The sequence below is a fragment of the Salmo salar genome, unplaced genomic scaffold (assembly GCF_905237065.1).
Source record: "Salmo salar unplaced genomic scaffold, Ssal_v3.1, whole genome shotgun sequence".
In the NCBI taxonomy this organism is placed as follows: Eukaryota; Metazoa; Chordata; class Actinopteri; order Salmoniformes; family Salmonidae; genus Salmo; species Salmo salar.
Window position 1 is genome coordinate 10,290 of NW_025548062.1, and position 24,887 is coordinate 35,176.

At 45.0% G+C, this 24,887-nt stretch overlaps 1 protein-coding gene across 1 annotated transcript; it reads left to right on the forward strand.

Annotated features, from left to right (window-relative positions):
- The first annotated feature begins 19,305 nt into the window (after nt 1-19,305).
- On the forward strand, nt 19,306-23,213 carry LOC123732632 (uncharacterized protein C11orf98-like). Its single transcript, XM_045711893.1, has 4 exons — nt 19,306-19,433; nt 19,907-20,031; nt 21,676-21,773; nt 22,767-23,213. The coding sequence occupies exons 1-4, from the start codon at nt 19,386-19,388 to the stop codon at nt 22,826-22,828; spliced, it is 333 nt and encodes a 110-aa protein (XP_045567849.1). The 5' UTR covers nt 19,306-19,385; the 3' UTR covers nt 22,829-23,213.
- The last annotated feature ends 1,674 nt before the right edge of the window (nt 23,214-24,887 follow it).

A 24,887-nucleotide genomic window follows, 5' to 3' on the forward strand; every position in this document is an offset into this window, starting at 1 on the left:
AAAGTACAGAGATCCTTGATGAAAACCTGCTCCAGAGCCCTCAGGACCTCAGACTGAGGAGAGGGTTTATCTTCCATCAGGACAACGACCCTAAGCACACAGCCAAGACAACGCAGGAGTGGTTTTGGGACAAGTCTCTGAATGTCCTTGAGTGGCCCAGCCAGAGCCCGGACTTGAACCCGATCGAACATCTCTGGAGAGACCTGGAAATAGCTGTGCAGCGACGCTCCCCATCCAACCTGACAGCTTGAGAGGATCTGCAGAGAAGAATGGGAGAAACTCCCCAAATACAGGTGTGCCAAGCTTGTAGCGTCAGACACAAGAAGACTCGAGGCTGTAATCGCTGCCAAAGGTGCTACAACAAAGTACTGAGTAAAAGGTCTGAATACTTATGTAAATGTGATATTTCATTTTTTTTTATTTTAATACATTTACAAAAATGTACAAAAAACTGTTTTTGCTTTGCCATTATGGGGTATTGTGTGTAAAAACAATCTAATACATTGTAGAATAAGGCTGTAATGTAACAAAATGTGGAAAAAGTCAAGAGGTCTGAATACTTTCGGAATGCGCTGTAGAGAGTTTGATATCCACAGTGATTTGACATGTTGTAGTTTGATATCCACAGTGATTTGACATGTTGTAGTTTGATATCCACAGTGATTTGACATGTTGTAGTTTGATATCCACAGTGATTTGACATGTTGTAGTTTGATATCCATAGTGATTTGACATGTTGTAGTTTGATATCCATAGTGATTTGACATGTTGTAGTTTGATATCCACAGTGATTTGACATGTTGTAGTTTGATATCCATAGTGATTTGACATGTTGTAGTTTGATATCCATAGTGATTTGACATGTTGTGGTTTGATATCCATAGTGATTTGACATGTTGTAGTTTGATATCCATAGTGATTTGACATGTTGTAGTTTGATATCCATAGTGATTTGACATGTTGTAGTTTGATATCCATAGTGATTTGACATGTTGTAGTTTGATATCCATAGTGAATCGACATGTTGTAGTTTGATATCCATAGTGATTTGACATGTTGTGGTTTGATCTCCATAGTGATTTGACATGTTGTAGTTTGATCTCCATAGTGATTTGACATGTTGTAGTTTGATCTCCATAGTGATTTGACATGTTGTGGTTTGATATCCATAGTGATTTGACATGTTGTGGTTTGGTATCCATAGTAATTTGACATGTTGTAGTTTGGTATCCATAGTGATTTGACATGTTGTGGTTTGGTATCCATAGTAATTTGACATGTTGTAGTTTGATATCCATAGTGATTTGACATGTTGTAGTTTGATATCCATAGTGATTTGACATGTTGTGGTGCTGAGTTGTAGTTTGGTATCCATAGTAATTTGACATGTTGTGGTTTGATATCCATAGTAATTTGACATGTTGTGGTGCTGAGTTGTAGTTTGGTATCCATAGTAATTTGACATGTTGTGGTTTGATATCCATAGTAATTTGACATGTTGTGGTTTGGTATCCATAGTAATTTGACATGTTGTGGTTTGGTATCCATAGTAATTTGACATGTTGTGGTTTGGTATCCATAGTAATTTGACATGTTGTGGTTTGGTATCCATAGTAATTTGACATGTTGTGGTTTGGTATCCATAGTAATTTGACATGTTGTGGTTTGGTATCCATAGTAATTTGACATGTTGTGGTTTGGTATCCATAGTGATTTGACATGTTGTGGTTTGGTATCCATAGTAATTTGACATGTTGTGGTTTGGTATCCATAGTGATTTGACATGTTGTGGTTTGGTATCCATAGTGATTTGACATGTTGTAGTTTGATATCCATAGTGATTTGACATGTTGTGGTTTGGTATCCATAGTGATTTGACATGTTGTAGTTTGATATCCATAGTGATTTGACATGTTGTGGTTTGGTATCCATAGTAATTTGACATGTTGTAGTTTGATATTCATAGTAATTTGACATGTTGTGGTTTGATATCCATAGTGATTTGACATGTTGTGGTTTGATATCCATAGTAATTTGACATGTTGTGGTTTGATATCCATAGTGATTTGACATGTTGTGGTTTGGTATCCATAGTAATTTGACATGTTGTGGTTTGGTATCCATAGTAATTTGACATGTTGTAGTTTGGTATCCATAGTGATTTGACATGTTGTGGTTTGGTATCCATAGTAATTTGACATGTTGTGGTTTGGTATCCATAGTGATTTGACATGTTGTGGTTTGGTATCCATAGTGATTTGACATGTTGTGGTTTGATATCCATAGTAATTTGACATGTTGTGGTTTGGTATCCATAGTAATTTGACATGTTGTGGTTTGATCTCCATAGTAATTTGACATGTTGTGGTTTGGTATCCATAGTAATTTGACATGTTGTGGTTTGGTATCCATAGTGATTTGACATGTTGTGGTTTGGTATCCATAGTGATTTGACATGTTGTGGTTTGATATCCATAGTAATTTGACATGTTGTGGTTTGGTATCCATAGTGATTTGACATGTTGTGGTTTGGTATCCATAGTGATTTGACATGTTATAGTTTGGTATCCATAGTGATTTGACATGTTGTGGTTTGATATCCATAGTGATTTGACATGTTATAGTTTGGTATCCATAGTGATTTGACATGTTGTGGTTTGATATCCATAGTGAATCGACATGTTGTGGTTTGGTATCCATAGTGATTTGACATGTTGTGGTTTGGTATCCATAGTAATTTGACATGTTGTAGTTTGATATCCATAGTGATTTGACATGTTGTAGTTTGATATCCATAGTGATTTGACATGTTGTGGTGCTGAGTTGTAGTTTGGTATCCATAGTAATTTGACATGTTGTGGTTTGATATCCATAGTAATTTGACATGTTGTGGTGCTGAGTTGTAGTTTGGTATCCATAGTAATTTGACATGTTGTGGTTTGATATCCATAGTAATTTGACATGTTGTGGTTTGGTATCCATAGTAATTTGACATGTTGTGGTTTGGTATCCATAGTAATTTGACATGTTGTGGTTTGGTATCCATAGTAATTTGACATGTTGTGGTTTGGTATCCATAGTAATTTGACATGTTGTGGTTTGGTATCCATAGTAATTTGACATGTTGTGGTTTGGTATCCATAGTAATTTGACATGTTGTGGTTTGGTATCCATAGTGATTTGACATGTTGTGGTTTGGTATCCATAGTAATTTGACATGTTGTGGTTTGGTATCCATAGTGATTTGACATGTTGTGGTTTGGTATCCATAGTGATTTGACATGTTGTAGTTTGATATCCATAGTGATTTGACATGTTGTGGTTTGGTATCCATAGTGATTTGACATGTTGTAGTTTGATATCCATAGTGATTTGACATGTTGTGGTTTGGTATCCATAGTAATTTGACATGTTGTAGTTTGATATTCATAGTAATTTGACATGTTGTGGTTTGATATCCATAGTGATTTGACATGTTGTGGTTTGATATCCATAGTAATTTGACATGTTGTGGTTTGATATCCATAGTGATTTGACATGTTGTGGTTTGGTATCCATAGTAATTTGACATGTTGTGGTTTGGTATCCATAGTAATTTGACATGTTGTAGTTTGGTATCCATAGTGATTTGACATGTTGTGTTTTGGTATCCATAGTAATTTGACATGTTGTGGTTTGGTATCCATAGTGATTTGACATGTTGTGGTTTGGTATCCATAGTGATTTGACATGTTGTGGTTTGATATCCATAGTAATTTGACATGTTGTGGTTTGGTATCCATAGTAATTTGACATGTTGTGGTTTGATCTCCATAGTAATTTGACATGTTGTGGTTTGGTATCCATAGTAATTTGACATGTTGTGGTTTGGTATCCATAGTGATTTGACATGTTGTGGTTTGGTATCCATAGTGATTTGACATGTTGTGGTTTGATATCCATAGTAATTTGACATGTTGTGGTTTGGTATCCATAGTGATTTGACATGTTGTGGTTTGGTATCCATAGTGATTTGACATGTTATAGTTTGGTATCCATAGTGATTTGACATGTTGTGGTTTGATATCCATAGTGAATCGACATGTTGTGGTTTGGTATCCATAGTAATTTGACATGTTGTAGTTTGATATCCATAGTAATTTGACATGTTGTGGTTTGGTATCCATAGTAATTTGACATGTTGTGGTTTGATATCCATAGTAATTTGACATGTTGTGGTTTGGTATCCATAGTAATTTGACATGTTGTGGTTTGATATCCATAGTAATTTGACATGTTGTAGTTTGATATCCATAGTGATTTGACATGTTGTGGTTTGGTATCCATAGTAATTTGACATGTTGTGGTTTGATATCCATAGTAATTTGACATGTTGTGGTTTGATATCCATAGTAATTTGACATGTTGTGGTTTGATATCCATAGTAATTTGACATGTTGTGGTTTGGTATCCATAGTAATTTGACATGTTGTGGTTTGGTATCCATAGTAATTTGACATGTTGTAGTTTGATATCCATAGTAATTTGACATGTTGTGGTTTGGTATCCATAGTAATTTGACATGTTGTGGTTTGATATCCATAGTAATTTGACATGTTGTGGTGCTGAGTTGTAAAAATGGTGAACTGAAGCCAGATGTTTCTTTCCATGATCGCTCAGTGAGGTCCCTCTGTCTCTTACTCCCCCCCCACCCCCATCCTGACTCCATCGCCACATGGGCCCCTAGGCCGCGTCCCTCTCCCAGCATGCATCCTGGTAATGAGGACCAGTTAGAACACTAATGAGTGTGTAGCTCGTAGCTCGTAGCCAGTACCGACTCAGAGTACAGTAGAGGGCTGTTGAAGGAGAGATTCTCAACTGGTTTTTGTTACTATATGGTAACCCCCCCAATCACATTTTCCTCTGCCCAAAGTACCCCCCCCTTGCCCCTTGTTTGTACAACTGATCATTATGTCTACTGTATGTTCTCATGAGTCTTCCCAAGTACCCCTGGTGGATAGGCCAGGAAGAAGCAGGGGAGGGGTTCTAGGTTGAGAACCAGAGCCACGGTACTAAAACGTGGTTCCCCACCTGGACAGGTTCCAACCCAACTCTTCAACCCTCACACCCACGGCTGTAAACTACATATATGAGAACACTGAAGTCCAGACTTCTTGTCATTTTGTGTTCGTTGTGTTCGCCTTCATCCCCCGGGATTTGCCTTCTTAGCAACTTTTTTAGTACCACTCTCACAAACGGCTGACAGTCTCGCAGCACAGACCAAGGGCCTGGCGTGAAACGGACTACCCCAGCTCGCCTGGCGTGAAACGGACTAGTCCAGCTCGCCCGGCGTGAAACGGACTAGTCCAGCTCGCCTGGCGGGAAACGGACTAACCCAGCTCGCCTGGCGTGAAACTAACGACCCCAGCTCGTCTGGCGTGAAACGGACTAGTCCAGCTCGCCTGGCGTGAAACTAACGACCCCAGCTCGCCTGGCGTGAAACTAACGACCCCAGCTCGCCTGGCGTGAAACTAACGACCCCAGCTCGCCTGGCATGAAACGGACTACCCCAGCTCGCCTGGCGTGAAACGGACTAGTCCAGCTCGCCTGGCGTGAAACGGACTACCCCAGGTCGCCTGGCGTGAAACGGACTACCCCAGCTCACCTGGCGTAAAACGGACTAGTCCAGCTCACCCGGCGTGAAACGGACTAGTCCAGCTCGCCTGGCGTGAAACGGACTACCCCAGGTCGCCTGGCGTGAAACGGACTACCCCAGCTCACCTGGCGTAAAACGGACTAGTCCAGCTCACCCGGCGTGAAACGGACTAGTCCAGCTCGCCTGGCGTGAAACGGACTAACCCAGCTCGCCTGGCGTGAAACTAACGACCCCAGCTCGTCTGGCGTGAAACGGACTAGTCCAGCTCGTCTGGCGTGAAACGGACTAACCCAGCTCGCCTGGCGTGAAACTAACGACCCCAGCTCGCCTGGCGTGAAACTAATGACCCCAGCTCGCCTGGCGTGAAACTAACGACCCCAGCTCGCCTGGCATGAAACGGACTACCGCAGCTCGCCTGGCGTGAAACGGACTAGTCCAGCTCGCCTGGCGTGAAACGGACTACCCCAGCTCGCCTGGCGTGAAACGGACTACCCCAGCTCGCCTGGCGTGAAACGGACTACCCCAGCTCGCCTGGCGTGAAACTAACGACCCCAGCTCGCCTGGCGTGAAACGGACTAACCCAGCTCGCCTGGCGGGAAACGGACTAACCCAGCTCACCTGGCGCGAAACGGACTACCCCAGCTCGCCTGGCACGAAACGGACTAACCCAGCTCGCCTGGCGGGAAACGGACTAACCCAGCTCGCCTGGCGGGAAACGGACTACCCCAGCTCGCCTGGCGGGAAACGGACTAACCCAGCTCACCTGGCGTGAAACGGACTACCCCAGCTCGCCTGGCGTGAAACGGACTAACCCAGCTCACCTGGCGTGAAACGGACTACCCCAGCTCGCCTGGCGTGAAACGGACTACCCCAGCTCGCAGTCGGCTCAAGTAGACAGCTAGAGTCAGAGACGCTGATGAGTGTGTTTGTGAGATGCCGAACAAAGAAAACGTATTAAACGTTTCAATACGAACATCTCCACAGGACCTATCTTCCCTATAGGCCGACATTAAAATACACCCACTGTATGTTTCAATACGGACATCTCCACAGGACCTATCTTCCCTATAGGCCGACATTAAAATACACCCACTGTATGTTTCAATACGAACATCTCCACAGGACCTATCTTCCCTATAGGCCGACATTAAAATACACCCACTGTATGTTTCAATACGGACATCTCCACAGGACCTATCTTCCCTATAGGCCGACATTAAAATACACCCACTGTATGTTTCAATACGGACATCTCCACAGGACCTATCTTCCCTATAGGCCGACATTAAAATACACCCACTGTATGTTTCAATATGAACATCTCCACAGGACCTATCTTCCCTATAGGCCGACATTAAAATACAACCACTGTATGTTCCAATACGGACATCTCCACAGGACCTATCTTCCCTATAGGCCGACATTAAAATACACCCACTGTATGTGTCAATACGGACATCTCCACAGGACCTATCTTCCCTATAGGCCGACATTAAAATACACCCACTGTATGTTTCAATATGGACATCTCCACAGGACCTATCTTCCCTATAGGCCGACATTAAAATACACCCACTGTATGTTTCAATATGAACATCTCCACAGGACCTATCTTCCCTATAGGCCGACATTAAAATACAACCACTGTATGTTCCAATACGGACATCTCCACAGGACCTATCTTCCCTATAGGCCGACATTAAAATACACCCACTGTATGTTTCAATACGGACATCTCCACAGGACCTATCTTCCCTATAGGCCGACATTAAAATACACCCACTGTATGTTTCAATACGGACATCTCCACAGGACCTATCTTCCCTATAGGCCGACATTAAAATACACCCACTGTATGTTTCAATACGAACATCTCCACAGGACCTATCTTCCCTATAGGCCGACATTAAAATACCACCAACATGCAAACAATACAGTTCTAAAAATGTCCTAGGTTTTTCCCCTTTCCGGACCAACCCTGGTTACGGCCCTGCCCACACCATGTCCTCTGAGATGTTATGTTATAGGAACAAAACGAATTTAATGTTCAACATGTTCCTCATTCGTTTACTTTTATTAAGGGGGGTGACTTGACCAACAGGTATAATCACCATATTAGTTTTCTCTCTGTCACTCTCTCTACCATTCATTTCACCCCAGTATCTCTACTTGCACATTCATCTTCTGCACATCTATCACTCCAGTGTTTTACTTGCTATATTGTATTTACTTCACCACCATGGCCTATTTATTGCCTTATCTTCCCTTATATTACCTCATTTACACACATTGTATATAGACTTATTTTTCTACTGTATTATTGACTGTATGTTTGTTTTATTCCATGTGTAACTCTGTGTTGTTGTTTGTGTCGAACTGCTTTGCTTTATCTTGGCCAGGTCGCAGTTGTAAATAAAGGACTTGTTCTCAACTAGCCTACCTGGTTAAATAAAGGACTTGTTCTCAACTAGCCTGCCTGGTTAAATAAAGGACTTGTTCTCTACTAGCCTAACCTGGTTAAATAAAGGACTTGTTCTCAACTAGCCTACCTGGTTAAATAAAGGACTTGTTCTCTACTAGCCTAACCTGGTTAAATAAAGGACTTGTTCTCAACTAGCCGACCTGGTTAAATAAAGGACTTGTTCTCTACTAGCCTAACCTGGTTAAATAAAGGACTTGTTCTCAACTAGCCTACCTGGTTAAATAAAGGACTTGTTCTCAACTAGCCTAACCTGGTTAAATAAAGGACTTGTTCTCAACTAGCCTACCCGGTTAAATAGAGGACTTGTTCTCAACTAGCCTACCCTGGTTAAATAAAGGACTTGTTCTCTACTAGCCTACCTGGTTAAATAAAGGACTTGTTCTCAACTAGCCTACCTGGTTAAATAAAGGACTTGTTCTCAACTAGCCTACCCGGTTAAATAAAGGACTTGTTCTCAACTAGCCTACCTGGTTAAATAAAGGACTTGTTCTCAACTAGCCTACCCGGTTAAATAAAGGACTTGTTCTCAACTAGCCTACCCGGTTAAATAAAGGACTTGTTCTCAACTAGCCTACCTGGTTAAATAAAGGACTTGTTCTCAACTAGCCTACCTGGTTAAATAAAGGACTTGTTCTCAACTAGCCTACCCGGTTAAATAAAGGACTTGTTCTCAACTAGCCTACCCTGGTTAAATAAAGGACTTGTTCTCTACTAGCCTAACCTGGTTAAATAAAGGACTTGTTCTCAACTAGCCTACCTGGTTAAATAAAGGACTTGTTCTCAACTAGCCTACCTGGTTAAATAAAGGACTTGTTCTCTACTAGCCTAACCTGGTTAAATAAAGGACTTGTTCTCAACTAGCCTACCTGGTTAAATAAAGGACTTGTTCTCTACTAGCCTAACCTGGTTAAATAAAGGACTTGTTCTCAACTAGCCTACCTGGTTAAATAAAGGACTTGTTCTCAACTAGCCTACCTGGTTAAATAAAGGACTTGTTCTCAACTAGCCTACCTGGCTGTAACAAACGTGGTTTGTGACACAAAAATATTGAGCTATACAGTCCAGATAAAGTACATTTTATAGGAATACCTCAATGTAGGTTATAAAATAAACCCACTGTAAAGCCCTGGCCATAGAGAGGGGATTTGTTCTTTATTTTGGTTAGGCCAGGGTGTTACATTGGGTGGGCGTTCTATGTTCCTTTTTCTATGTTTTGGTATTTCTTTGTTTTGGGCCGTGTGTGTGGCTCCCAATCAGGCACAGCTGAAGCTCGTTGCTGCTGATTGGGAGTCACACATAAGGAGCATGTTTTTCCTTTGGGTTTTGTGGGTAATTGTTTCTGTTTTGAGTATTTTTCCTAACAGGACTGTTTGCTGTCGTTTTTGTTCATTTTGTAGTGTTCTGTTGTTTATTTGAATTATAATTCTAATGATGAACACATCCTCTGCTGCACCTTGGTCCCCTCTTCCAGACAGCCGTTACACTGGTTAAATAAAGGTGAAATAAAAAAACAGGCTGCAAAGGCAGATTATTTATTTGAGTAACGTAACATTTCATAAATTATGTTTCTCTTCTTGATGTGGACCTACAGGATTCCTGCCGCCACCCCAGCCCTCAGCATAACACATTCTATAGAGCTCACACCATTCTGTAGAACTCACACCATTCTGTAGAACTCACACCATTCTATAGAACTCATACCATTCTGTAGAACTCACACCATTCTATAGAACTCACACCATTCTGTAGAACTCACACCATTCTATAGAACTCACACCATTCTATAGAAGTCACACCCTTCTATAGAACTCACACCATTCTGTAGAACTCACACCATTCTATAGAACTCACACCATTCTGTAGAACTCACACCATTCTATAGAACTCACACCATTCTATAGAACTCACACCATTCTATAGAACTCACACCATTCTGTAGAACTCACACCACTCTATAGAACTCACACCATTCTATAGAACTCACACCATTCTATATAACTCACACCATTCTATAGAACTCACACCATTCTATAGAACTCACACCCTTCTGTAGAACTCACACCATTCTGTAGAACTCACACCATTCTGTAGAACTCACACCATTCTATAGAACTCACACCATTCTATAGAACTCACACCATTCTGTAGAACTCACACCATTCTGTAGAACTCACACCATTCTATAGAAATCACACCATTCTGTAGAACTCACACCATTCTGTAGAACTCACACCATTCTATAGAACTTTACACCATTCTATTTGGTCTTTCATTAGAATATGTTCCGCTACATTCTATATGACTGAAATTGGGAGTCTATAAATTGTGCATTAAAAGTAATACATGTATGTTAATTTAATACTGACAATTTCAGTAAAAATTGAAATCAATTTTTTTTATGATATTGAGGTCTTAATCAGTACATTTTTAGTTAATAAAACAACTATTAAACCACCATCCCAAAAAATAGGGCTTTTGTTAGGAAACACTGCCATCATGTGGTGGGTATTGTGAATTACTACATGTATATCAGAGGAGAGGAGCACAGACAAGAGCTCTGGACGTTAGCGGTGAAACCAATGACTGTATGAGAGGGACTGGCTGTTGGCCGATAAATTCCGACGCGCACACGTCCAGCAGGCAAGAAACAGACGGGGTTGGCTTACAACCAAAGGATTATTCACAACATGTTCGCTATATTTCCTATTCAAAATGTTAAACCTGGAAACATGAATACAATTTGCACAATAAAGCATTTTGCTTGTCTTTCAAATAAATTGTACAATTATTGGTTAGCTAGCTATAGATATAAAATCTAATCAAATTGTATTGTCTCATACACATATTTTGCAGATGTTATTACAGATGCAGATAAACGTATAAGTTTCTAGTTTCAACCGTTTCCGGCTCTCTTCCTGCCCCTGCGTCATCCCACTCCCTCGTCTGATTGGTCGTTTCCACACAGACCGTAAACCGGCGTACTGCGTCATCCCACTCCCTCGTCTGATTGGTCGTTTCCACACAGATCGTAAACCGGCGTACTGCGTCATCCCACTCCCTCGTCTGATTGGTCGAGTAGGCGGGACTTCTGACTTTGTGGATGTGGTAACTAGAGACAATCCCTAGTTTAGCTCAGGAACAGGATATAGCTGGGTGCACATGCGCACTAGGCTAATTCAGGAGACAAATAAATAGTTTTTATGCCCTGATATGACTGAAACAAATACATTAGATTAAGAGAGCGAATCAATATACAATCTCAAAATCAGCTGTAACAGTCAATATTAAAACAAAGCTTAAAAACGATGTTTGAGTGAACTTGAACTTTAAGGTGCATTACCACCACCAACTGGATTGGAGTGTCGACCAGACAACAGGGAAGGTCTGAATCCTACCCATCAGTCTGTTATATATGGTGTAATTCTCCTGTCTTATCTGGTGTCCTGTGTGAATTTATGCTCCCTCTAATTCTCTCTCTCTCTCCCCTCCCGGAGGACCTGAGCCAAAGGATCTTGCCTCAGGACTACCTGGCATGATGACTCCTTGCTGTCCCCAGTCCACCTGGTCGTGCTGCTGCTCCAGTTTCAACTGTTCTGCCTGCGGCTAGGGAACCCTGATCTGTTCACACTTCCTGGGGGGAGGGTACCATTATCTACCTCATTATCTACCTCATATTTACCTCATTATCTACCTCATTATCTACCTCATATCTACCTCATATCTACCTCATTATCTACATCATATCTACATCATATCTACCTCATTATCTACCTCATTATCTACCTCATTATCTACCTCATATCTACCTCATTATCTACCTCATATCTACCTCATATCTACCTCATTATCTACCTCATATCTACCTCATTATCTACCTCATTATCTACCTCATTATCTACCTCATATCTTCCTCATATTTACCTCATTTTCTACCATATTATCTACCTCAGTATCTACCTCATTATCTACCTCATTATCTACCTCATATTTACCTCATTTTCTACCATATTATCTACCTCAGTATCTACCTCAGTATCTACCTCATATCTACCTCATTATCTACCTCATATCTACCTCATTATCTACCTCATATCTTCCTCATATTTACCTCATTTTCTACCATATTATCTACCTCAGTATCTACCTCAGTATCTACCTCATTATCTACCTCAGTATCTACCTCAGTATCTACCTCATTATCTACCTCAGTATCTACCTATTATCTACCTCATATCTTCCTCATTATCTACCTCTTTCTGACATAGTGCTCCCCACCCATGTATAATCCCTATGTAAAGGGATTGTGTAAAGGTCCCTATGTAGCAGCAGTGTGGAGGAGGAAGGTCCCTATGTAGCAGCAGTGAGGAGGAGGAAGGTTCCTATGTAGCAGCAGTGAGGAGGAGGAGGAAGGTTCCTATGTAGCAGCAGTGGGAGAGAAGGTCCCTATGTAGCAGCGGGGAGAGGAAGGTCCCTATGTAGCAGCAGTGTGGAGGAGGAGGAAGGTCCCTATGTAGCAGCAGTGAGGAGGAGGAAGGTCCCTATGTAGCAGCAGTGTGGAGGAGGAAGGTTCCTATGTAGCAGCAGTGTGGAGGAGGAGGAAGGTCCCTATGTAGCAGCAGTGTGGAGGAGGAAGGTTCCTATGTAACAGCAGTGAGGAGGAGGAAGGTCCCTATGTAGCAGCAGTGTGGAGGAGGAGGAAGGTACCTATGTAGCAGCAGTGAGGAGGAGGAAGGTTCCTATGTAACAGCAGTGTGTAGGAGGAGGAGGAAGGTTCCTATGTAGCAGCAGTGAGGAGGAGGAAGGTTCCTATGTAGCAGCAGTGAGGAGGAGGAAGGTTCCTATGTAGCAGCAGTGAGGAGGAGGAAGGTTCCTATGTAGCAGCAGTGTGGAGGAGGAAGGTCCCTATGTAGCAGCAGTGAGGAGGAGGAGGAAGGTCCCTATGTAGCAGCAGTGAGGAGGAGGAAGGTTCCTATGTAGCAGCAGTGTGGAGGAGGAGGAAGGTACCTATGTAGCAGCAGTGAGGAGGAGGAGGAAGGTTCCTATGTAGCAGCAGTGTGGAGGAGGAGGAGGAAGGTTCCTATGTAGCAGCAGTGAGGAGGAGGAGGAAGGTTCCTATGTAGCAGCAGTGTGGAGGAGGAGGAAGGTTCCTATGTAGCAGCAGTGAGGAGGAGGAAGGTTCCTATGTAGCAGCAGTGAGGAGGAGGAGGAAGGTACCTATGTAGCAGCAGTGAGGGAGGAGGAAGGTTCCTATGTAGCAGCAGTGAGGAGGAGGAGGAAGGTTCCTATGTAGCAGCAGTGAGGAGGAGGAAGGTTCCTATGTAGCAGCAGTGAGGAGGAGGAGGAAGGTCCCTATGTAACAGCAGTGTGGAGGAGGAGGAAGGTTCCTATGTAGCAGCAGTGAGGAGGAGGAAGGTTCCTATGTAGCAGCAGTGAGGAGGAGGAGGAAGGTACCTATGTAGCAGCAGTGTGGAGGAGGAAGGTTCCTATGTAGCAGCAGTGTGGAGGAGGAGGAAGGTACCTATGTAGCAGCAGTGAGGAGGAGGAAGGTTCCTATGTAGCAGCAGTGTGGAGGAGGAGGAAGGTCCCTATGTAGCAGCAGTGTGGAGGAGGAGGAAGGTTCCTATGTAGCAGCAGTGAGGAGGAGGAGGAAGGTCCCTATGTAGCAGCAGTGTGGAGGAGGAAGGTCCCTATGTAGCAGCAGTGAGGAGGAGGAAGGTCCCTATGTAGCAGCAGTGAGGAGGAGGAAGGTCCCTATGTAGCAGCAGTGAGGAGGAGGAAGGTTCCTATGTAGCAGCAGTGTGGAGGAGGAAGGTCCCTATGTAGCAGCAGTGTGGAGGAGGAAGGTCCCTATGTAGCAGCAGTGTGTAGGAGGAGGAGGAAGGTCCCTATGTAGCAGCAGTGAGGAGGAGGAGGAAGGTCCCTATGTAGCAGCAGTGTGGAGGAGGAAGGTCCCTATGTAACAGCAGTGAGGAGGAGGAGGAAGGTTCCTATGTAGCAGCAGTGAGGAGGAGGAAGGTTCCTATGTAGCAGCAGTGAGGAGGAGGAAGGTTCCTATGTAGCAGCAGTGTGGAGGAGGAAGGTCCCTATGTAGCAGCAGTGAGGAGGAGGAAGGTTCCTATGTAGCAGCAGTGAGGAGGAGGAAGGTTCCTATGTAGCAGCAGTGAGGAGGAGGAGGAAGGTTCCTATGTAGCAGCAGTGAGGAGGAGGAGGAAGGTTCCTATGTAGCAGCAGTGAGGAGGAGGAAGGTTCCTATGTAGCAGCAGTGAGGAGGAGGAAGGTTCCTATGTAGCAGCAGTGAGGAGGAGGAAGGTCCCTATGTAGCAGCAGTGTGGAGGAGGAAGGTCCCTATGTAGCAGCAGTGAGGAGGAGGAGGAGGAAGGTCCCTATGTAGCAGCAGTGAGGAGGAGGAGGAAGGTCCCTATGTAGCAGCAGTGAGGAGGAGGAAGGTTCCTATGTAGCAGCAGTGAGGAGGAGGAAGGTCCCTATGTAGCAGCAGTGTGGAGGAGGAGGAAGGTCCCTATGTAGCAGCAGTGTGGAGGAGGAGGAAGGTCCTATGTAGCAGCAGTGAGGGGAGGAGGAAGGTTCCTATGTAGCAGCAGTGAGGAGGAGGAAGGTTCCTATGTAGCAGCAGTGTGGGGAGGAGGAAGGTCCCCTATGTAGCAGCAGTGTGGAGGAGGAGGAAGGTACCTATGTAGCAGCAGTGTGGAGGAGGAAGGTTCCTATGTAACAGCAGTGTGGAGGAGGAAGGTCCCTATGTAGCAGCAGTGTGGAGGAGGAGGAAGGTCCCTATGTAGCAGCAGTGAGGAGGAGGAAGGTTCCTATGTAGCAGCAGTGTGTAAGAGGAAGGTCCCTAGATGTAAGAAGTGTGCAGAGAAGGGAACGAGATAAAGGAAAGTGTAGCATTGGGGAAAGTAGTGGTATGTGTTAATTATAGGGGTTCCCATGGGGTCTGGGGATATGAAATGTCCCGTGGGAGAGAGAGGCAGGTTGAGGTTTCCAGGGTTAGACTGGTGCAGAAGATGTTTATATGCAGAGGCAGTGAAGAAAGTAGAGGGAGATGGGTTAATATGGAGGGGGATCCTGAGAGGACTGGTGTAGTAGTAGATCTGGACCAGAACAGAGAGGAGTGGTGTAGTAGTAGATCTGGACCAGAACAGAGAGGAGTGGTGTAGTAGTAGATCTGGACCAGAACAGAGAGGAGTGGTGTAGTAGTAGATCTGGACCAGAACAGAGAGGAGTGGTGTAGTAGTAGATCTGGACCAGAACAGAGAGGAGTGGTGTAGTAGTAGATCTGGACCAGAACAGAGAGGAGTGGTGTAGTAGTAGATCTGGACCAGAACAGAGAGGAGTGGTGTAGTAGTAGATCTGGACCAGAACAGAGAGGAGTGGTGTAGTAGTAGATCTGGACCAGAACAGAGAGGAGTGGTGTAGTAGTAGATCTGGACCAGAACAGAGAGGAGTGGTGTAGTAGTAGATCTGGACCAGAACAGAGAGGAGTGGTGTAGTAGTAGATCTGGACCAGAACAGAGAGGAGTGGTGTAGTAGTAGATCTGTACCAGAACAGAGAGGAGTGGTGTAGTAGTAGATCTGTACCAGAACAGAGAGGAGTGGTGTAGTATTAGATCTGGACCAGAACAGAGAGGAGTGGTGTAGTAGTAGATCTGGACCAGAACAGAGAGGAGTGGTGTAGTAGTAGATCTGGACCAGAACAGAGAGGAGTGGTGTAGTAGTAGATCTGGACCAGAACAGAGAGGAGTGGTGTAGTAGTAGATCTGGACCAGAACAGAGAGGAGTGGTGTAGTAGTAGATCTGGACCAGAACAGAGAGGAGTGGTGTAGTAGTAGATCTGGACCAGAACAGAGAGGAGTGGTGTAGTAGTAGATCTGGACCAGAACAGAGAGGAGTGGTGTAGTAGTAGATCTGGACCAGAACAGAGAGGGAGTGGTGTAGTAGTAGATCTGGACCAGAACAGAGAGGAGTGGAGTGTGATCTGGACGACAGAGAGGAGTGGTGTAGTAGTAGATCTGGACCAGAACAGAGAGGAGTGGTGTAGTAGTAGATCTGGACCAGAACAGAGAGGAGTGGTGTAGTAGTAGATCTGGACCAGAACAGAGAGGAGTGGTGTAGTAGTAGATCTGGACCAGAACAGAGAGGAGTGGTGTAGTAGTAGATCTGGACCAGAACAGAGAGGAGTGGTGTAGTAGTAGATCTGGACCAGAACAGAGAGGAGTGGTGTAGTAGTAGATCTGGACCAGAACAGAGAGGAGTGGTGTAGTAGTAGATCTGGACCAGAACAGAGAGGAGTGGTGTAGTAGTAGATCTGGACCAGAACAGAGAGGAGTGGTGTAGTAGTAGATCTGGACCAGAACAGAGAGGAGTGGTGTAGTAGTAGATCTGGACCAGAACAGAGAGGAGTGGTGTAGTAGTAGATCTGGACCAGAACAGAGAGGAGTGGTGTAGTAGTAGATCTGGACCAGAACAGAGAGGAGTGGTGTAGTAGTAGATCTGGACCAGAACAGAGAGGAGTGGTGTAGTAGTAGATCTGGACCAGAACAGAGAGGAGTGGTGTAGTAGTAGATCTGGACCAGAACAGAGAGGAGTGGTGTAGTAGTAGATCTGGACCAGAACAGAGAGGAGTGGTGTAGTAGTAGATCTGGACCAGAACAGAGAGGAGTGGTGTAGTAGTAGATCTGGACCAGAACAGAGAGGAGTGGTGTAGTAGTAGATCTGGACCAGAACAGAGAGGAGTGGTGTAGTAGTAGATCTGGACCAGAACAGAGAGGAGTGGTGTAGTAGTAGATCTGGACCAGAACAGAGAGGAGTGGTGTAGTAGTAGATCTGGACCAGAACAGAGAGGAGTGGTGTAGTAGTAGATCTGGACCAGAACAGAGAGGAGTGGTGTAGTAGTAGATCTGGACCAGAACAGAGAGGAGTGGTGTAGTAGTAGATCTGGACCAGAACAGAGAGGAGTGGTGTAGTAGTAGATCTGGACCAGAACAGAGAGGAGTGGTGTAGTAGTAGATCTGGACCAGAACAGAGAGGGAGTGGTGTAGTAGTAGATCTGGACCAGAACAGAGAGGAGTGGTGTAGTAGTAGATCTGGACCAGAACAGAGAGGAGTGGTGTAGTAGTAGATCTGGACCAGAACAGAGAGGAGTGGTGTAGTAGTAGATCTGGACCAGAACAGAGAGGAGTGGTGTAGTAGTAGATCTGGACCAGAACAGAGAGGAGTGGTGTAGTAGTAGATCTGGACCAGAACAGAGAGGAGTGGTGTAGTAGTAGATCTGGACCAGAACAGAGAGGAGTGGTGTAGTAGTAGATCTGGACCAGAACAGAGAGGAGTGGTGTAGTAGTAGATCTGGACCAGAACAGAGAGGAGTGGTGTAGTAGTAGATCTGGACCAGAACAGAGAGGAGTGGTGTAGTAGTAGATCTGGACCAGAACAGAGAGGAGTGGTGTAGTAGTAGATCTGGACCAGAACAGAGAGGAGTGGTGTAGTAGTAGATCTGGACCAGAACAGAGAGGAGTGGTGTAGTAGTAGATCTGGACCAGAACAGAGAGGAGTGGTGTAGTAGTAGATCTGGACCAGAACAGAGAGGAGTGGTGTAGTAGTAGATCTGGACCAGAACAGAGAGGAGTGGTGTAGTAGTAGATCTGGACCAGAACAGAGAGGAGTGGTGTAGTAGTAGATCTGGACCAGAACAGAGAGGAGTGGTGTAGTAGTAGATCTGGACCAGAACAGAGAGGGAGTGGTGTAGTAGTAGATCTGGACCAGAACAGAGAGGAGTGGTGTAGTAGTAGATCTGGACCAGAACAGAGAGGAGTGGTGTAGTAGTAGATCTGGACCAGAACAGAGAGGAGTGGTGTAGTAGTAGATCTGGACCAGAACAGAGAGGAGTGGTGTAGTAGTAGATCTGGACCAGAACAGAGAGGAGTGGTGTAGTAGTAGATCTGGACCAGAACAGAGAGGAGTGGTGTAGTAGTAGATCTGGACCAGAACAGAGAGGGAGTGGTGTAGTAGTAGATCTGGACCAGAACAGAGAGGAGTGGTGTAGTAGTAGATCTGGACCAGAACAGAGAGGAGTGGTGTAGTAGTAGATCTGGACCAGAACAGAGAGGAGTGGTGTAGTAGTAGATCTGGACCAGAACAGAGAGGAGTGGTGTAGTAGTAGATCTGGACCAGAACAGAGAGGAGTGGTGTAGTAGTAGATCTGGACCAGAACAGAGAGGAGTGGTGTAGTAGTAGATCTGGACCAGAACAGAGAGGAGTGGTGTAGTAGTAGATCTGGACCAGAACAGAGAGGAGTGGTGTAGTAGTAGATCTGGACCAGAACAGAGAGGAGTGGTGTAGTAGTAGATCTGGACCAGAACAGAGAGGAGTGGTGTAGTAGTAGATCTGGACCAGAACAGAGAGGAGTGGTGTAGTAGTAGATCTGGACCAGAACAGAGAGGAGTGGTGTAGTAGTAGATCTGGACCAGAACAGAGAGGAGTGGTGTAGTAGTAGATCTGGACCAGAACAGAGAGGAGTGGTGTAGTAGTAGATCTGGACCAGAACAGAGAGGAGTGGTGTAGTAGTAGATCTGGACCAGAACAGAGAGGAGTGGTGTAGTAGTAGATCTGGACCAGAACAGAGAGGAGTGGTGTAGTAGTAGATCTGGACCAGAACAGAGAGGATAAAACCAACAAATGACATATGTTTCAGTGAGATAGGATTTTTCTTTTTACATTAATAGTAATCCAATCATACCATAACAACTGTACTGCAGGGATGGAAGGTAAAGTCTCAGAACGTCGGCAGCTGCAGAGAGGTATTTGATGTGTGTGTGTGTGTGAGACTTGACGTCTGAAGAGTTACAAGGTGTGTTAAAGTGGTGGCGTCCCGTCCTTTCAGGTCGTTGGCCTGAGGTAAGACTAGATAGGTTTAATTAAATAGTATAGTATTTATTCCTACTTGTTGTGAGTGTAGTGTTAGATGGTAGGGTATTTACTGTATTCTTTGTTGTTAATGTTGATTTTTTTGATTTTACAAATATACAAAAATATATTAAGCAAAGTATAAGGGAGTTATACTCCAGCCTAGTACGTGGCAGTAATGAGACGTTTATTGGATGCCAACCCGCCGTTAAACCTCATCGAAGAAGAAGAACTGTTCCAGCCAATGAAAATGGGAGAAAGCGGTCCCTTCCAGCCAATGAGAAGGTAACCCGGAAGTCTCCCAACGCCTCACATGTTACAGCATCAGCAGCAGCCGCAGCAGAAGCAGCAAGCATGGTGAAGAGTGGTACACCAGGTGGTAAGATCAACAGACCCAAAACAGTAAGTTACACATATGAAACTCAACTTTATTTTCACATTTACACCAGTATTACTTCATCAGAAACTAGAAAGACGGCTCGTTTTAATAATGCTGAAGGTAAAAAATGACAAGAAGGTCGCGTTTAGCAAAAACGGCTAACTAGCTAAGCTGCAGTTAGATTACACGGTATTATTACATTATGACACATTTCAATGGAAGCTGTTATTTCTAGTAACTACCAGTATGTTACAATGTTGTTACAACGTTTGTTACGACGTTTGTTAGTTTTATCTATCAACACTGCCACCAAAATGTAACATTTTAATTAAAGATGTTCATCAATACTGTCAAGGGTTATGTGTTTTACTAGTCAGCTAAAAGCCCCAGAAAGCCTTGCTGCCTCTTCATGTTGTGGTGTGTGTGTGTGTGTGTGTGTGTGTGTGTGTGTGTGTGTGTGTGTGTGTGTGTGTGTGTGTGTTCGTTCGTTCAATAGGAGCTGGGCAAGAAGCTCTACAAGCGGAGGAGGAATCTGACCCGTGAGAAGAGGAAGAGACACATCAAGGTGGGAGCTGTGGTGGACGAAGGACTCACCACCATCCACCATCTCAGGAAGAGAAAGTAGGTCCCTTTTAATCTCCATACTGTTTGTACCTTCATACTTTAAGCCAGTGGTTGTTAATCAGGGATACCTCTAGAGGATACTTGAGAAGACTCATGAGACCAGGCAGAGACAAATGTACTTGGTGGTACAGTCATAGATATATAGATATATATATATAATAAAACAGTGGTATATTTATGGGTAGATTTAACCAACGAAAGATGGAGAACAACAAGCATGGGCAAACTGCCAAACCAATGGGCCTGTATTCTGACTGGTTGTACAGGATCCAGACCAGGTGAAGGGTTGTTGTTGTCCAGGATCCAGACCAGGTGAAGGGTTGTTGTTGTCCAGGATCCTGACCAGGTGAAGTGTTGTGTGGTTGTCCCGGGATCCTGACCAGGTGAAGGGTTATTGTTGTCCAGGATCCTGACCAGGTGAAGGGTTATTGTTGTCCAGGATCCTGACCAGGTGAAGGGTTGTGGTTGTCCCGGGATCCTGACCAGGTGAAGGGTTGTGGTTGTCCAGGATCCTGACCAGGTGAAGTGGTATTGTTGTCCAGGATCCTGACCAGGTGAAGTGGTATTGTTGTCCAGGATCCTGACCAGGTGAGGTGTTATTGTTGTCCAGGATCCTGACCAGGTGAAGGGTTGTTGTTGTCCAGGATCCAGACCAGGTGAAGGGTTGTGGTTGTCCAGGATCCTGACCAGGTGAAGTGTTGTGGTTGTCCCGGGATCCTGACCAGGTGAAGTGTTGTGGTTGTCCAGGATCCAGACCAGGTGAAGGGTTGGGGTTGTTCGGGATCCTGACCAGGTGAAGTGTTGTGGTTGTCCAGGATCCAGACCAGGTGAAGGGTTGTGGTTGTCCAGGATCCTGACCAGGTGAAGTGGTATTGTTGTCCAGGATCCTGACCAGGTGAAGTGGTATTGTTGTCCAGGATCCTGACCAGGTGAAGGGTTGTGGTTGTCCAGGATCCTGACCAGGTGAAGGGTTGTGGTTGTCCAGGATCCAGACCAGGTGAAGGGTTGTGGTTGTCCAGGATCCTGACCAGGTGAAGGGTTGTGGTTGTCCGGGATCCTGACCAGGTGAAGGGTTGTGGTTGTCCAGGATCCTGACCAGGTGAAGGGTTGTGGTTGTCCGGGATCCTGACCAGGTGAAGGGTTGTGGTTGTCCGGGATCCTGACCAGGTGAAGTGTTATGGTTGTCCGGGATCCTGACCAGGTGAAGGGTTGTGGTTGTCCAGGATCCTGACCAGGTGAATGTGTTGTGGTTGTCCGGGATCCTAACCAGGTGAAGTATTGTGGTTGTCCGGGATCCTGACCAGGTGAAGTGGTATTGTTGTCCAGGATCCTGACCAGGTGAAGTGTTGTGGTTGTTCAGGATCCTGACCAGGTGAAGTGTTCTTGTTGTCCAGGATCCTGACCAGGAAGTGTTATAGTTGTCCAGGATCCTGACCAGGTGAAGTGATATTGTTGTCCAGGATCCTGACCAGGTGAAGTGGTAATAGTTCTGAATCCTAGGCTGTATGGTAGTAGTACCCAGGTCGTTGTTGCTGTGGTCTGATTGGCTTGTTGACCTGCTTGTGTTTGTTCCTCCGCTCCATCATCCATCATCGCCGTGTTGCAGTCTGAAAGCGTTGTTGTTTTGTCGTCCCTGCTCAGCTCCAGCCCCAGAGCAAACATCACTCTGTCTGGGAAGAAAAAACGCAAGCTGCTCAAACAACTTCAACACATGAAAGCAGAGAAGGCCGCTGTGGAAGGTAAGAAGTGTTCTCGTATCCACTTCCTGAAAGGTTCAACTCTCCAGCCGTCAATCACAATGCGGAGAGGCTGAGTTTAGTCGCTCCTCTCGCGATTGCGGAGAGGCTGAGTTTAGTCGCTCCTCTCGCGATTGCGGAGAGGCTGAGTTTAGTCGCTCCTCTCGCGATTGCGGAGCGGCTGAGTTTAGTCGCTCCTCTCGCGATTGCGGAGAGGCTGAGTTTAGTCGCTCCTCTCGCGATTGCGGAGAGGCTGAGTTTAGTCGCTCCTCTCGCGTGCGGAGCGCTGAGTTTAGTCGCTCCTCTCGCGATGCGGAGCGGCTGAGATTAGTCGCCCCTCTCGCGACGCGGAGAGGCTGAGTTTAGTCGCTCCTCTCGCGATGCGGAGAGGCTGAGTTTAGTCGCTCTCTCGCGATTGCGGAGAGGCTGAGTTTAGTCGCTCCTCTCGCGATTGCGGAGAGGCTGAGTTTAGTCGCTCCTCTCGCGATGCGGAGAGGCTGAGTTTAGTCGCTCCTCTCGCGATTGCGGAGAGGCTGAGTTTAGTCGCCCCTCTCGCGATGCGGAGCGGCTGAGTTTAGTCGCCCCTCTCGCGATGCGGAGAGGCTGAGTTTAGTCGCTCCTCTCGCGATTGCGGAGGCTGAGTTTAGTCGCTCCTCTCGCGATTGCGGAGAGGCTGAGTTTAGTCGCTCTCTCGCGATTCCGAGAGGCTGAGTTTAGTCGCTCCTCTCGCGATGCGGAGAGGCTGAGTTTAGTCGCTCCTCTCGCGATGCGGAGAGGCTGAGTTTAGTCGCTCCTCTCGCGATTGCGGAGCGGCTGAGTTTAGTCGCTCCTCTCGCGATTGCGGAGAGGCTGAGTTTAGTCGCTCCTCTCGCGATTGGCGGAGAGGCTGAGTTTAGTCGCTCCTCTCGCGATGCGGAGCGGCTGAGTTTAGTCGCTCCTCTCGCGATGCGGAGCGGCTGAGTTTAGTCGGTACATCTGAGATTTCTCTCTCCTTAGTTGAGGCAGCCCCGACAAGGCGAAGGCAGCCCCGACGAAGGCGAAGGCGAGGCGGCAGCTAGTGACGAGAAAGGGGCTGTGTCCCAGGTGGATGTGGACATGGCAGATATGGAATGAGAAGAGGACTAGAGGAAGATGAGAGACTGTTCTGTTGGCTACATGTCAAGACCATAAGACCAGGCCGGGCCCCATATTCAGACCAGGCCGGGCCCCATATTCAGACCAGGCCGGGCCCCATATTCAGACCAGGCCGGGCCCCATATTCAGACCAGGCCGGGCCCCATATTCAGACCAGGCCCCATGTTCAGATCAGACCGGGCCCCATATTCAGACCGGGCCGGGCCCCATATTCAGAAAGCGTGTTTGTGTATCTGAATGCCGTCATTGTAAATAAGAATTTGTTCTTAACTGACTTGCCTCGTTTTTAAATAAAAACAAATGTTAAAACAGACAGAATTGTGGGGGATTGTTTTTCTTTCTCCCCACAACAAAGGAGGCATGAATGTGGAATCTGATCTGGAATCAGTGGCCTCGTTCAAACATGGTGGAAGTTATATTCTGCATCCAAAATGGCTCTCTGTTCCCTAAGGTCCAAAGTAGTGAATTGTATTGGGGATAGATACCATGTGGGATCGAACCGAATGACTGCAGTCTCACCTCACGCCTGAAGGCAAACCAAGGTGACCTCTTCATGCCTGTAGGTAAACCAAGGTGACCTCTTCATGCCTGAAGGTAAACCAAGGTGACCTCTTCATGCCTGAAGGTAAACCAAGGTGACCTGTTAACATGCCTGTAGGTAAACCAAGGTGACCTCTTCATGCCTGAAGGTAAACCAAGGTGACCTGTTAACATGCCTGAAGGTAAACCAAGGTGACCTCTTCATGCCTGAAGGTAAACCAAGGTGACCTCTTCATGCCTGAAGGTAAACCAAGGTGACCTCTTCATGCCTGAAGGTAAACCAAGGTGACCTGTTCTAAGAACATGCCTGAAGGTATACCAAGGTGCACCGTAGTAAACCAAGTGACCGTAACAGCTATATATAGTAGTAGTGCACTATATATTAGTAGTAGTGTACTAATATAGTAGTAGTAGTGCACTAATATAGTAGTAGTAGTGCACTATATAGTAGTAGTAGTACAATATATAGTAGTAGTAGTGCAATATATAGTAGTAGTAGTACAATATATAATAGTAGTAGTAGTAGTAGACTATAGTAGTAGTAGTGCACTATTTAGTAGTAGTAGTACACTATATAGTATTAGTACTACACTCTATAGTAGTAGTAGTGCACTAATATAGTAGTAGTAGTGCACTACATAGTAGTAGTAGTGCAATATATAGTAGTAGTAGTGCACTAATATAGTAGTAGTAGTGCACTATATAGTAGTAGTATTGCACTATATAGTAGTAGTAGTGCACTCTATAGTAGTAGTACTACACTCTATAGTAGTAGTACTACACTCTATAGTAGTAGTAGTGCGCTATATAGTAGTAGTAGTGCAATATATAGTAGTAGTAGTGCACTAATATAGTAGTAGTAGTGCACTCTATAGTAGTAGTACTACACTCTATAGTAGTAGTAGTGCACTATATAGTAGTAGTAGTGCAATATATAGTGTAGGTATAGTAGTAGTAGTGCACTCTATAGTAGTAGTAGTGCACTCTAGTAGTAGTAGTGCACTCTATAGTAGTAGTAGTGCACTAATATAGTAGTAGTAGTGCAATATATAGTAGTAGTAGTAGTGCACTAATATAGTAGTAGTAGTGTACTAATATAGTAGTAGTAGTGTACTAATATAGTAGTAGTAGTGCACTAATATAGTAGTAGTGTACTAATATAGTAGTAGTAGTGCACTATATAGTAGTAGTACTACACTCTATAGTAGTAGTAGTGCACTATATAGTAGTAGTAGTGCAATATATAGTAGTAGTAGTGCAATATATAGTAGTAGTAGTGCACTAATATAGTAGTAGTAGTGCACTAATATAGTAGTAGTAGTGCACTAATATAGTAGTAGTAGTGCACTCTATAGTAGTAGTAGTGCACTCTATAGTAGTAGTAGTGCACCTATAGTAGTAGTAGTGCACTCTATAGTAGTAGTAGTGCACTCTAATATAGTA